Source organism: Mustela erminea, chromosome 2 (assembly GCF_009829155.1).
Source record: "Mustela erminea isolate mMusErm1 chromosome 2, mMusErm1.Pri, whole genome shotgun sequence".
NCBI lineage: Eukaryota > Metazoa > Chordata > Mammalia > Carnivora > Mustelidae > Mustela > Mustela erminea.
The window spans coordinates 12,707,690-12,721,268 of NC_045615.1; the positions used below are offsets into that span (position 1 = coordinate 12,707,690).

Sequence of the window (13,579 nt, forward strand, 5' to 3'; positions counted from 1 at the left end):
CCAGGGCTGGCGTCTGCTCCCCTGCACTCAGTGGAGTGCCCACTAAGTGCCCACATCCCTGCGGTGATCTGAGTCAGTGACATTCCAGCTCAGCTCCTGGCAGTCTAGCTGGATGGGGCAGGAACAGCCGCCCAGTGGCTCTCGGGCTCCAAGGCATCCAGAGGGGCAGTGATCCCCGGGATCTGTCGGAGGACCAGAAGACCAGACAACGAATCCTATTTGAGCAAATCTTCACCACGTGCATGTGCTGAGGGCTGTGGGAAGCAGTCTGGGGCTCAGTCCCTGCCTGCTAAGGGTGGCCATACACGTCAAGGGGCGAGTCCCTGCCTCAGGTCACCCCATACCCACACATGCCTTGATGTGATAATTGGGGAGCACACCTGGGGCCAGGGCTAAGGCATTCATTCAGTCCCCCTGCCTTTGCTCTTATCATGTCGATAACACACTGTCAAAGCCGGTCACTCCCGGGGCCCTGAGCTGGGGATGGGGCTGTTTAGAACAGGAGCAGGGAGGGAAGGGAGTGGGGATAGAAGAGTGGTGTTTTCCTAAACTGGGCTTTTTTTCTCTTTCCCATGGCAGACCTGCTAGTCACCACTGTATGATGAAACTCGGAGGGGGACACCTGAACTTCTGGGGGGATGTGAGCTCCCAGGGAAGGATGCTGGGTGCAAGGAGTGGCTCGGGCCACCTAACAGGTCTGGGACAAATGGGATGACTGCCCTGTGCTGCACAGAGTGGACTATCTGGTCACATGACAGATGTAGCACGGATAGGTTTCATCATCTTAAGAATAATAGTTTTAAAGTATCCTGTTGTCTAGGACTTACCACAGAACAGGCACCGTGGGAAGGGCTGGATATTTGTTACTTCAATCCTTGAAATGGTCCATGAAGCCCAGGGCCTGCTTCATGAGCAAGGGACCCGGGCAGCCCCGCTGGGCCCTGTGCTTGGGTCAATGCTCTGCAGTTGCTATCTTGAAATTCCTAAATACTTTTCCAAAGTGAGCGCTGCATTTTCATTTGCACCGAGCCCAGCAAATTATGTAAATGAGCCCAGTTATCCCCACTTCTTAGAAGGAGACAGAAGCATGGAGTGGTCGAGAAGTGACATGTCCAAGATCACAGAACTGAGCATTCTCAGGGGTCTAACACCAAGGCCCATGCCCTTTGGAGTAGACATAGAGGCCAGCCACAGTCTGAAGACTGTGCCCAAGTCCGGCTGCTGGCCGCGTCCATGGTCGGGGTGACTCACTCCACCCCTCCCAACCTCGATTTTCTCCTTTGTGAAATGGGGTGATCCCACCTGCTCCTCAAGGGCCACTGGGAGGCTTGAGTAAGAGGATGCATCCAAGGGTTCTTTCACACACTCCCTAAGCTCAGTGGATCAAAGACTCATCATTAGCTGACTCAACCGTGCATTGGCGCTCCTGGTAATGCCTCCAAGTCCTTCTGACACCGTCTTCACAGGGTTTCTCGGGATTGCTTTAGAAACCACCAATTAAAATAAACTCCCCTACCCTTGGAGGCAGCCTCCTAAAGTCATGGAGTCATAGCTCTTTCCCACTCCCAAGGGAAGACCCTCCCCTAGCAGGTTCTCCCTCCCGCCACAGCTGCCCCTGACTTCTGCAGGGAAGTGTGCTGCTCAGGGAGAGAAGGAGGGCGACTTCTGGTCCGTGTCATCTGCTCAGGCGACTGCGGTGTGGAGAGAGAGAGAGAGAGAGCACTGTCTGCCCTTAGATCCTCTCCCAAAAGCTTCACTGGCAACCATCAGAGCTGTCCCGTGGAAAGAAGTCCTATAAGGTAGAGCTGCCCCGAGGCACACTCAAAACACATTCTGGCAGCTCAGCAAAGAGGCAGCTGGCGCCTGGGAGGGGCTGCTAATAGGTCTTTAGATTCGGAGAGATTCTGAGAAGCCTGTGTGACCTTGAGAGGCGCAAAAAGCCCCTCAGGAAAACACCCTGCACTGGCAAAGCATGCTACACCTGCAGAAAGCTCATACAAACCTTAGTTCTGCCAATCCCCCAAACCTAGGAGATTGATATTATCACCCCCATTTTATAGGCCAGGAAACTGAGGCCCAGCAAGCCTGACAGCACCTGCAGCTCGGCCCTCAGACCCCTAGTCTAGGGTTTCTAGCTCCAGACCAGGGGTTCTCAGCCCCGACTGCCCCTTCACACCACCTGGGGAGCTTTAAAAACATGCTGATGGTTGAGTCCCCCCCCCCCCCCCCCGCCCACATTAATGCAATCCAAACCCATGGTAGTGGAGCCTGGGAATCCATTTTTGTGGAAGTTCCTGAGGATTCCCATCTGGGTGGCTGGAGGTGAGAACTAAGTTTCTCTGCCATTCGTTGGGGTAGAATATCCCCCCTTATTCCTCAGGGATACCTCCAGACAGGCCTGGCTCAGAGCATGAGGAAGACAGCCAGATATCCCTCGGTCAGATCATGTGACAGGCAGAGATTGTAGAAACGGTCCAGAAAGACAGCAAGGTCTGTCCTCTTCCTCCTCTTCCTCCTCCCTCTTCTTCCTCTTTAAGATTTTATTTGTTTATTTGAGAGAGAGAGAGAGAGAATGGGCACAGTCAGGTACAGAGGGAGAAGCAGGCTTGGGAGCCCAGCATGGGGCTGGATCCCAGGACTCTCTGAACCGAAGTCAGACATCTAACTGATGGAGCCACCCACGTGCTCCCAAATTTTATTTCTTTCTTTGAATGACAGAGAAAGGAGAGGCCCGGAGCATGAGCAGGGGCAGAGGGAAAGAGAGAGAACTAGACTCACCACTGAGCAGGGAGCCCAATGCAGGGCTCGATCCCAGGACCCTGAGATCATGACCTGAGCGGAAGGCAGAGGCTTGACCGGCTGAGCCACCCGGTCTGCTCTTCTTGAACATCTCTGTCTCTAGGTGGGAGGAAAGCCCCAGAGCTTCCCTGGAGGGCTGAGTCTATGTGTTTATTTTGCTCCCTCTGAACGCTCTGCCTCTTCCTATGCCCTCCCCCAACACCCCATGTCCAGTTCTCATCACCCAAACAAGAAATCAGAACTCTTAGTTTTAGTTCTTCTCCCTCCAGAGATCATTTCATTCTCATAGAAGTCAATAAAAATCTGTCCCTCTCCTCCTTTTCCACACCAGCGGTGTGCCCTCCAGACTACAAATACCTTGTTTTGTTTTGTTTTTCCATGGAAGCTTTATCTTGGACATTGTTCCATATGAATTCATTCTTTTTCGGCATGCCCTTAGCACATATTTTTAAAGATCAGCCTGAGAACCAAGGACTTCTCTCCTCGGTCCGAGTCAAATGTCCCCCACTCTGATGTACCTATCTCCAGTTGCCTGGACCCTGTGGGTGCAGGGATGCTGCTGGGAGGCTGGAGTCTCTTACTTGGACTCGGAGCTCCTTCTCTACACTGTGCTCAGACCACCTCTCCGGAGATGGGAAGGTCAGATCAGATCAGAGAGCCACAGCCCTTGTCCACGAGGCGCTGGAGTGCGGGCATTTTAACTAAATGTGAGAACTGTCTTTCTAGAAGTGTGGTGAGTCACAGTCCTCGCTCCGTTTAACAATCCTCCTTGAGGGAGGTCGGCTCTTCCCGAAGCGGTTGCAGGTTTATTTGTTTCCTCCTCGGAAGAGGTGAGGTAAGGTGTTGTCTTTGGAGGAAGAAGTTGAGGGTGTGCAGGAGGACCTGGAGGAGCCAGCGCCTGAGGACAGGGGCTGTGGTGGATGGGGTGGGGCGGGGTCAGCGTCCCGGGACCCCAGGGCACAACTGTGTCTGCCTGGGGACCCACAGGGCACTGTTGCTCCAAGGAGAGACCTGATCCCTCAGAATCAGACAACCCAGTCTTGTCCTTGCTGATGGCCAGGAGCTCTCAGGTAAGTCATCCACCCTGTCAGAGCCTCAGGTTCCTGGCGTGTAAAATGGGGACAGAGAGAAGTAACTACAGACCCGCCTTGAGGACTGAACAAGATAATGGAGGTGGAATCAAGTCGTCAGCGGTGGAACACTGTACAGAGCATTGATGTGTTATTAACTTCTGTGCGTTGAGTTAAGGCTTAGAATTGCCTCACTTCTCGTCCTGAGGAAGCCATCAGCAGCCCTGTCACCTAACCTCTCTGAGCCTCAGTTTCCCCTCCTGAGGAGCTCAGGAATGTGGCAAGCCTCCTGCCAGGGGAGGGATTAGTACTGACTTCATTTGCATCCTTCCTGCAGGGCCTCCAACCAGCCAGCCAGCAGCTTCGCACCGCCTGCCCTGGCCCGTGAGGAGGGAGCTCAGTCCTGCCTCCCCGCCAGCTCCCCGCCAGTCTCAGATCTGTCTGCACCTCCAGGACTGATAGATCTTCTTGGCAAATCTGCCCCCAAAGATTCCTGCTGACACTTGTCTATTCCTGCCTTTTGTGAAACATGGCATCCGCAGGACTCCAGGAAGAATCTTAAATCCTGACCCTCCACAGCTGCTCCGGAGGGCACCCCGTGTGGCTCATCCACGGCGGGCCCCTGTCAGCTCCGGGAGCTGCTCACATCCCAGCAATGCGCTCAGGAGCCCTGACCCCAACCGGATGAGAGCAGTCCTGAGTGGGACCCAACCTTGCCACCCACCAAGAGTCCCACACCACCTCCCGCTGCCTCCCATGTCTGGCCGCCCCAGCAGACTCTAGAATGTCTGTGCCTCAGATCCAAGTAGAAGAAGTGGTAGGTGGGGAAGAAGAGCCGGCAGGAGCGGCCCTGCCTCCGGATGACCACCTCCGGAGCCTGAAGGCCCTCACTGAGAAACTGAGGCTGGAGACCCGGAGGCCCTCCTACTTGGAATGGCAGGCCAGGCTGGAAGAGCAGACATGGCCCTTCCCGAGGCCCCCTGCTGAGCAGGGGGAGTGTGGGGAGGAGGACCCCTCATCCCCGAGGAGAGAGCCCAGGCGGCATTCCCCACCTAACGGGAGTGGCCCCCAGGACGCTGGGCCCCAGCCCACCGGCAAGCTGGAAGGCTTTGAAAGTATCGACGAGGCTATAGCCTGGCTCAGGAAGGAGCTGGTAAGTGGCTGCCCCTCTAAGCAACCCTGGAAAAGATGCCTCTGTCCCTCTCTCTGTCTCTCTCCCTCTCTCTGTTTCTCTCCCTCTCTCTCTCTCTGCTGTGTCTCTATCTCTCTGTCTCTCCCCATCTCTATCCCTCCCAACTGCATGTCTGTCATTTTCCTGTTAAATCCAGGTTCGACCTCATACTGCTCAGTGACATGAGATCCACACGCCAGCCAGCCAGCCCCTAGTCCTCTAGTCACAGGTACTTATGGAGGGACTGTGTTGAAGGAGCTACCCAGAGGGTGACATGGTTGATCGGCCCTGAAAGCTTTGGGCTGGGTCTCGGAGGCCGAGAGGGAGTCTGCCCAGAAGTCAGGACCTGGTTGGGGGGGGGTGGGTGGCGCATTCAAGGAAATGACCATGAGCAACAGCTATCCTTGGGGAGTAGGGGGCAGTAGATTGACCTTTTCTCTGCCCAGGGGACAGCAGGTTCCCAACAGGGGCATTTCTCAGCATGTGAGAAAGGGAACGGGTATTCAGAACTCTGTGCCCGTAGTCCAGAGGAGAATCACTGGTCCCAGGCATGATGGCTTCTTGGCAAAGCTGGGCACAGTGCTCATTCTCGCCATGATCTCAACTCCTGCCCCTCCCCATCACCTGTGGCCCAGGTCACACCTGCCCAGTCGGGCCTCTGTAGCCACAGGTGAGCCAGCAACCAACGGCCAAGTGCCTTCAAGAGCCACTTGTAACTCCTGTGTCATCAGGGTAGGCAGAGGTCTCCCTGGTTTGTTCTGCAAAACCCCGAAAAATAAATCCCCTTCGGGGCCTGGAATTCCTCAAGGGTTGAAATAAGTCATTGGGGCACAGGAGAGGGGAGGCTCAGGGACTCAGGTGTCCCATCCATTGGAAGTCTTTTTTTGTCTTAATGTTTAATCTTTCATTGGAACCACTTCCCCAAACACCGTTTCACCATGCCCGTCTTTAGTAACTGGAGTGTGAGTTGGCTTGCATAGCAAATGGGGCACCTGTGGCTTCACACCTCCCTCTCTGGACACCCCATGCGCCTGGGTGCTCCTCGTGGCTTCAGGAGGCTAGTCAAGAGGGATGCCCCGTGGGCCAGGCTCTTTAAAGCTGCTCTTTAAACTCGTGAGGCTGAACTGCTTTAGTTGGTTTTCACAAAAAGAACAAAAATATCTCCATCAATCAAGGATTCTGTTACTTGGCTCTGCATCCATTTGAGGTTTTATTGCTTCTGGGAGTGGAGGCGTTTGCTTTCGAAATAAATTAGCATTCCCTGTGGGCCCCCTTTGGGGTAGAAAGTAGAAAAGGTATTTCCTGTGCATAAACCAGGAGGGAGTTCTCTAGAGCTTGTCCTCCTCATCCTCTGCATGAGAGAGGGGTCTCTCAACCCCAGCTGCATATTAGTCACCTGGGAAACTTTAAAACATCCCAGAACCTAGACGCACCTCAGATCTATCAAATGAATATTTGATAGACCCTGGGTGGGTCCCAGGCATCAGTAGGTTTTAAAGATCACCCCACCCCAACTTCCACCCACCGCCCCAGTGCTTCCAAACAATGCAGCCTAGGTTGAAAAGCATTGCTATAGTTCTGCAGCCTGTGTCCCTTTTCTTGCCCAGCCACTGCAAACCAAGCTACACGAGTGCCTCAGGCAGACTACATGCTGAGGGAAAGCAGATGGGCCAGGTCAAGGACAACCATTGGTAATGGAGAGAGCAATGCTCTGTAGGCAAAAAGAGGAGGGCTAATTGCCAGGGCTAACTTGGCTGCCAAAGGCTGGCTGAATTTGCACGATATTTTCTTTTTTTTTTTTTTTAAGATTTTATTTATCTATTTGAGAGAGAGAATGAGAGAGAGAGGGAGAGAATGAGAGGGTCAGAGGGAGAAGCGGACTCCCCACTGAGCAGGGAGCCCCATGCGGGACTCGATCCTGGGACTCCAGGATCATGACCTGAACTGAAGGCAGTTGCTTAACCAACTGAGCTACACAGGCACCCTGCATGATATTTTCTTATTTTTCATATACCGTGTAGTAGTCGTTTTATCCTATTTTTATTTACATTGTCCGGTTAGTTAACAAACCGTGTAATATTAGTTTCAGGTGACAATATAGTGATTCAACACTTCTGGGCATCAGCTGGTGCCCTCCTTAATCCCCATCACCTATTTCCCCCACCTCCTAACCCTCCCACCTACCCCCTCCATTTCCCCCACCCCCCACCCCCTCCCCTCTGGTGACCATCAGTGTGTTCTCTGTAGCTGAGGGTCTGTTTCTTGGTTTGCCTCTGACTCTTCTTTTTTCCCCTTAGCTGGTTTGTTTCTTTTCCTATTTATTTATCTTTATTTGGCAGAGATCACAGGTAGGCAGAGAGGCAGGCAGAGAGAGAGGGGGAAGCAGGCTCCGGGGGCTCCATCCCAGGAGCCTGAGATCATGACCTCAGCCAAAGTCAGAGGCTTTAACCCACTGAGCCACCCAGGCACCCCTTAACTGGTTTGTTTCTTAAATTCCATGTATGAACAAAATCATATGGTATTTGTCTTTCTCTGACTGACTTATTTCACTTAGTGGTATATCCTCTAGTTCCATTCATGTCATTGCAAATGACAGGATTTCATTCTTTTTGTGGCTGAATAACACTCCATTGTGTGTACACCGCATCTCCTTTGTCCATTCATCAGTCGATAGACACTTGGGCTGCTTCCATATGTAACTATTGTAGATAACGCTGCTGTAAACATCAGGGTGCGTGTATCCCTTCCAATTGGGGATTGGGGTTTTTATATTCTTTGAGCAAGTAGTACAATTGCTGGATAGTAGGGTAGTTCTATTTTTAACTTAAAAAAAAAAAGATTTATTTAAGATTTATTTAAGAGATGGAGTAAGAGGCCAGGGACAAGCAGACTCCATGCTGAGCGTGAAGCCCAAGGTGGGGCTCAGTCTCCTGACCCTGAGATCATGACCTGAGCTGAAACCAAGTCAGAGGCTTTAGCCAGCTGAGCCACCCAGGAGACCCTCTATTTTTAACTTGTTGAGGAAACTCCATACTGTTTTCCAGAGTGGCAGTTGCGGTTCATTTGTATGGTATTTATCACCCTTCCCACCATTTCTCTGCGCTACCAGGTTTGGGTAATAATAGTAATAGTAATAATAATAATAATAATGATAATAATACAGAGATTTGTCACTAATTGTTGTGTGCCACACACTTCACATGTGTTACCTCTTTTGGTTGTCACGTCACTTTCTTGTCAACCACATTTTATAGAGGAGAAAACCAAGGCTCAGACAGGAATGTAGCAGTAAGTAAGAGAGTCAAAATTTGAACTCTGGTCCATCTGGCTGTGTTGCCCATGCTCTTCTTAGCCAACATACTATGTAGTATCTTCCAAAGGCAATGGATTTTGCTGGGTGATTCCTAAAAATGTACATTCACAAAGATGCCAGCAGTCACCAGAATGCATGTGCATGGGAGCCAAGGGAGAAGTAAGACTGAATGACAATCCTAGTCCTCACACCATTATTTCTTGGTCTTACATCAGACCTGTGTGATTGCTGTAATTGTCTCCATTTTACAGATGAGTAAAGTGAGGCTCATAGAAGTCAGAGGCCCTTCCTAGGACTCTGTAACTAGTAAGTGCCAGAGGCAAAGCTTGAACTCAGCCTTCTCCATTGAGGGTAGAGGGCTATGAGGAGAGAAACAGGAGAGCCAGCCCTCCTGCAGAGGGCCCAGTTGGGCATGCTGAATGAGCAAGCACAGGGGCAGATCTGTGCTCTAGAAATCACTCAGAAACACTTCTTAGAGCAGTGACTCCCAAACTAATGTGCATACAGATCACCTGGCTCTCCCATTAAAATAAAGATTATGATCCATGATTCCAAATTTCCAACAAGCTCCAAGGTAATGCTATGCTATGGGTCCATGGACCACACTTTGAGAAGTCAGGACTGAAAGGCAGGCAGGACTGGAGCCAGGGGACCAGCGAGAGACCACAGAAGGAAGCCCCAGGGATCCCCAGGCCTAGACCCTGACATGAGCCATTGCCTTAGCTTCCCTTTAGGCTCAGGGCTCAGTCCATAAATGGGCCTCTGGGAAGGAAGTCCCAGCATCCCACACTGAGTTGTTCAAGACTGAGATTCCATCAGAGATTGTACGTCTGAGGTCAAAAGCAGCTCCTATGCAGACTGGCAGGCAGGCGCACTTGAATGTGAACTTCTGCCCACTTCCATTTTGGGGATTAAATAATAACAGGCAACTCATAAAATCCTCCAACTGGTTGGAAAACACGGAGTTCGACATCTGCACAGCAAACGGATTCTCACATTTTGAGAATTGCAGTCAAAACATTTAACTTCAAATCATTTGTTTTCCTAATTTGTCATCTGACAACTCACTGCTGGTGGCATTAAAAATTAACCTTTTTATTGGGGCCTGGGTGGCTCAGTCGGTTAAGCAGCTGCCTTCGGCTCAGGTCAGGATCCCAGGGTCTTAGGATTGAGCCCCATGTCTTGGGGCTCCCTGCTCAGCAGAGAGTCTGCTTCTCCCTCTCCTTCTGCCCCTCCCACTCATGCTTTCTCACGCTCTCTCAAATAAACAAAATCTTTTTTTTTTTTTTTTTTTAATTAACCTGTTTTTCTAACCCGGTGAAAGTAGTTTCAAATAACCTTTGTTTTATTTTAAGCCCAGAGTTATGTTTTCTTTATAGCTGGGCAGGCTCACTCCACCAGTGCGTCAGGCTCATAGGCAAATTTGTCTTTTCTCTTCATGTGGCTAAAGGTAGCAGATTAAAAATCTGTAATTCAGACAATCACGTGGCTGCTTTCCCTTCAGGAAGCCAAACCCTCCCTTTGTGGGAAGTTTTGGCCCCAGAGTAGATTGCGCCCAGCAGTGGGCAGGCCCCGAATGACTCTCTGATTACCCCAGGGCTCTCCCAGGGACTGTTAATAAAACCAGGGAGGTGTTGCCCTTGTTGACCCTTTCAGGGGCAGGCCATGCTGGGTCCGGACAGACGGGCTAGTCCACCTACCGTCTTCTACGAGGCCAGCTCAAAGGCAGAGAGTGACTGCCTGGATCTCATTTCCAAGCCAAGAAAGGATCCTAAGAGCTCCCTCGGGGATTCACTCTCCCTCTCCGCTCTCACCTAAGGGATGTGCTCCAGGGATCTGTAAGCAGGGCAGACTTTTCCTCTCAGTCTCATGTATTGGAGGCAAGGAAGGTGGAGATTTCTCAAACACTGTCGGCATTACTCCTCCAAGCTAGGAAGTCCTGACCTTTGGCTTCCCCAAGTATCCAGGGACCCTGTCGCCATCTGCTTACGACAGGCAGGGTTATAGCCTCTCTGTGCAAGAAATGGACCCAGAGCCCAGTCCAGTGGCCGTGGTGCATCTCTGCCTATTCCAGACTGCTCATGTTGTCAGGAAGTCCCAGTTTTAGGTCCTTGCCTTTGGGGCTGCCTCACTAGGTGGCCAAGGCATAAGGGTAGTCCTCCAGGAAAGAGTGAGCTAGAAGGGGCATGCCTCAGATCATGTGGGACTCGGCTCTCTAGCTGAGTCTGGAATTCAGATTTCACAAACCTCTGTGCTTAGTCCCAGAGCTTGTAGCACAAGGGGGAAAGGGACACTCCCTGGTCTCCTCGCTTCAACCCTGCTAAAATATTCCCCTTGCCAACCTGACAGATAAAGAAAAGGGGGGAAATCTTCCACTTGGCCTGTGTGCTGCCAAAACTAAAAACAAAAACAGAATGGTCCTGCTTCCTCAGGGTTTGTCTTTGGGGCCAGAAGAATCCTTGGGCATGAGAAATATTTTTCTTGTAGTTTCATGCAGGTGTTTGATACCCACAGAAAGCCTCCCAAAATGTGTTTATGGTTGTTAGAAAAAGGGAAGAGGAACCTGACAAGTTTTAGTAATTCTAGGACCTGCTGTGGCAGGTCACAGACTTGAACTTGGCTGGCCCTATATGTGGCTACAGCTTGATCTCAGCTTCTTCTGATTAAGCCTCTCTTGCCTGTGCTGCCTGTTTGGCAAGCACATGACTGGTGTGTCCCAGGCATGGCCAACAAGGCCAGTGTTACCCATTTCCACTGAATGATACAGCCAAGTGGCAATTCAAACACACCGAGCAATGTTTGATGATCGTCGTGGTCCTGCCTCCTGTCTAGGGAGCATGGTATTGTCCCCAAAGCACTTTTACATACAGTATCCTGGGAGAAGCCTTGGAGGTACTTGCTATTCCCATTTTACAGAGGAGAAGACTGAGGCTCAGAAAGATACTAAACCTGAAATCAGAGAGGTTAAGTGACTTGCTCAAGATCACATGCAAGGATATGGCCAAACAAGGACACAGACCCACATCTCTGGGCTCTGGATCCAGATTGCTTACCTTTGTGCTAGGTATAGGTACTGACACTCTCGGTGTTCTAGTCAGTGAGGCCAGGAGTTGTCCAAAAGCATGTATTTAAAACCCTGCTGGATACCTAAGTAGCTCAGTCAGTTGGGCTTCGCCTCAGGTCTGCCTTTGGCTCAGGTCATAATCCCAAGGTCCTGGATTGGTCCTGCATATTGTTCCCCCTGCTCAGTAGGGGAGTCTGCTTCTCCCTCTCCCTCTGCTGGTAGCCCTGCTCCTGTTTGCTTACCCTCTCTCCCTCCCTCTCTGTGAAATAAATAAATAACATCTTTAAAGGAAATACATAAATAAAACCCTGCTAATTACGGAGCAGGACACGTGTAAAGGGTGAGCAAGGCCTCACAACCACCGTGTAGCAGGGCCTGGGAAAGCTGTGGCCATTCTATGATAAGGATATGCTCAGAGCCATCCGGAGAGGTGCTGGCTGAGCTGGGGTTCAAGTCCCCAGAGTTTCTAGTCTGGCTGTTCCTTTGTCCAACTTGAGTCTTCTCAGTGTACCTGGGAGCTTTCAGCCGGCCTGGTATGAGCAATCTGCGGGAGGAAGACTGTTCTAGTAATCTGGCCACACACTTGAGTAACACTTCAGTCTTTACTAAAGTATTTACAAACAAAGTCACCGGCAAAGGCAATAGGACAAAACATCAGTGACCTTTATTTCTGAATGCCAATATTATTCTTTGAGCTTTTCTATAGCTTCTGAGGTTTCCCAAATAGGAATGCATTATATACCACTAGGAAGAAAAAAAGACTTAAAAATGAAAGGTAAAAGAAAGAAGTTCCAAGCTCCTCTCTGACTTGCCAATGTAATTGGTACACATTCCTCACCTTATAATCTGCAGGTTTTAAGAAAGGCATAGACTCTCCTAGACTAAAATAAGAAAACTGACACCTAGTTCCGCAGAAATTCCCCAGTCACAGTGACGGCTGACGATGTGGGGACCGTTGGCCAGCGAGATGAAGCCAGCTCCAAGAATCAGGTCCCGCCCCTTTCCTTTCCTTAAGTGTCTTGCAGTTGAAAGGAAAGGGAGGTGGAAGACCGGAGCAGAGGCCTGATAGGAGCACCCACCCCCAACAGCAGCAGAAGGCAGCCCTGGTGGGTGGGTGGGGGTGGGGTCCTTTGATCCAATCCTCCATTCATCCACTATAGCCAGAGTTCACGGAGTACCTGAAATTAGGAGCTGGGTGCAGGTGCGGGCCAGGGTGAATGGGACAGGGTTCCTGCCTTTATGGGGTTCTCCCTTTTGTGGAGGAGACAGACACTAAACACAATGACACAGTGTGACAAGAGCTATGGTATAATAAGTACAGTTCCAAAATGCTTCGGGGAGCTGAGGCGTACGCTGAGTGGTCGCTGTGTGCCAGGCACAGCGGACAATCAAATTAACCAAGGGGAAATAGACAACTCCCTACCTTCTTCCACAACCAAATCCCTGTCTTTAAGTGGGTTTGACATTAAGCGGCTCCTTATTTCCAATTCACATTTTTCTGATAATAAGGAAAACCCAATTCCTCTGAGGGGCACCCCCCAGGTTATAATAACTACACCATATGTTAATGTGTAGTAAGTTTTGGAAAAGGTACCCATGGGCATTTGTTAAAAATACAGATCCTGGAGTACCTAGTTGGTTCAGTCTGTTAAGCATCTGCCTTTGGCTCAGGTCATGATCCTGGGGTCCTGGGAAAGAGTCCCTTATCCGGCTCCTTACGCAGTAGGGAGCCTCCTTCTCCCTCTGCCTGCCGCTCCCCCTGCTTGTGCTCTCTCTCTCTGACATATAAATAAAATCTCTAAAAAAAAAAAAAATTACAGCTTCCTCTCAACTCTCCATGGAAATTCAGATTCCATTAATCTGCGGTGGTATCAGGAAATTTACAAGTGCCTGTGGGGGGTTCTAATGGAACTGGGTCACCAACCAGACACAGGTGGACTGGGAAAAGCATAAAATTTGTGACTAAACCAGACTTCCAGTCAGGTTCTACTATACTCTAGCTGTGTGACTTTAGGAAAACCGATTAACCTAGCCCCAGGTTTTGTCATTGTAAAATGATCTAATAAATACCTACGTGGCAGAGTGTATATAATAAATACCTACCAAGATAGTCAGGGTCTCTGCACTAAATGTCCTGTGAACATTTATAGTCATCACAACAT

The 13,579-nt window shown here is 50.5% G+C and overlaps 1 protein-coding gene across 2 annotated transcripts in view; it reads left to right on the forward strand.

Moving 5' to 3' along the window:
- FAM167A (family with sequence similarity 167 member A) overlaps positions 1–13,579 on the forward strand; it is a 40,083-nt gene that overhangs the window by 14,512 nt on the left and 11,992 nt on the right. For both annotated transcript variants that reach the window (XM_032332262.1, XM_032332264.1), the window contains exon 3: positions 4,207–5,022. In XM_032332262.1, coding sequence (XP_032188153.1) covers positions 4,654–5,022 — 369 coding nt within the window. In that variant the 5' untranslated portion in view covers positions 4,207–4,653. The remainder of the gene's footprint in view (positions 1–4,206; positions 5,023–13,579) is intronic.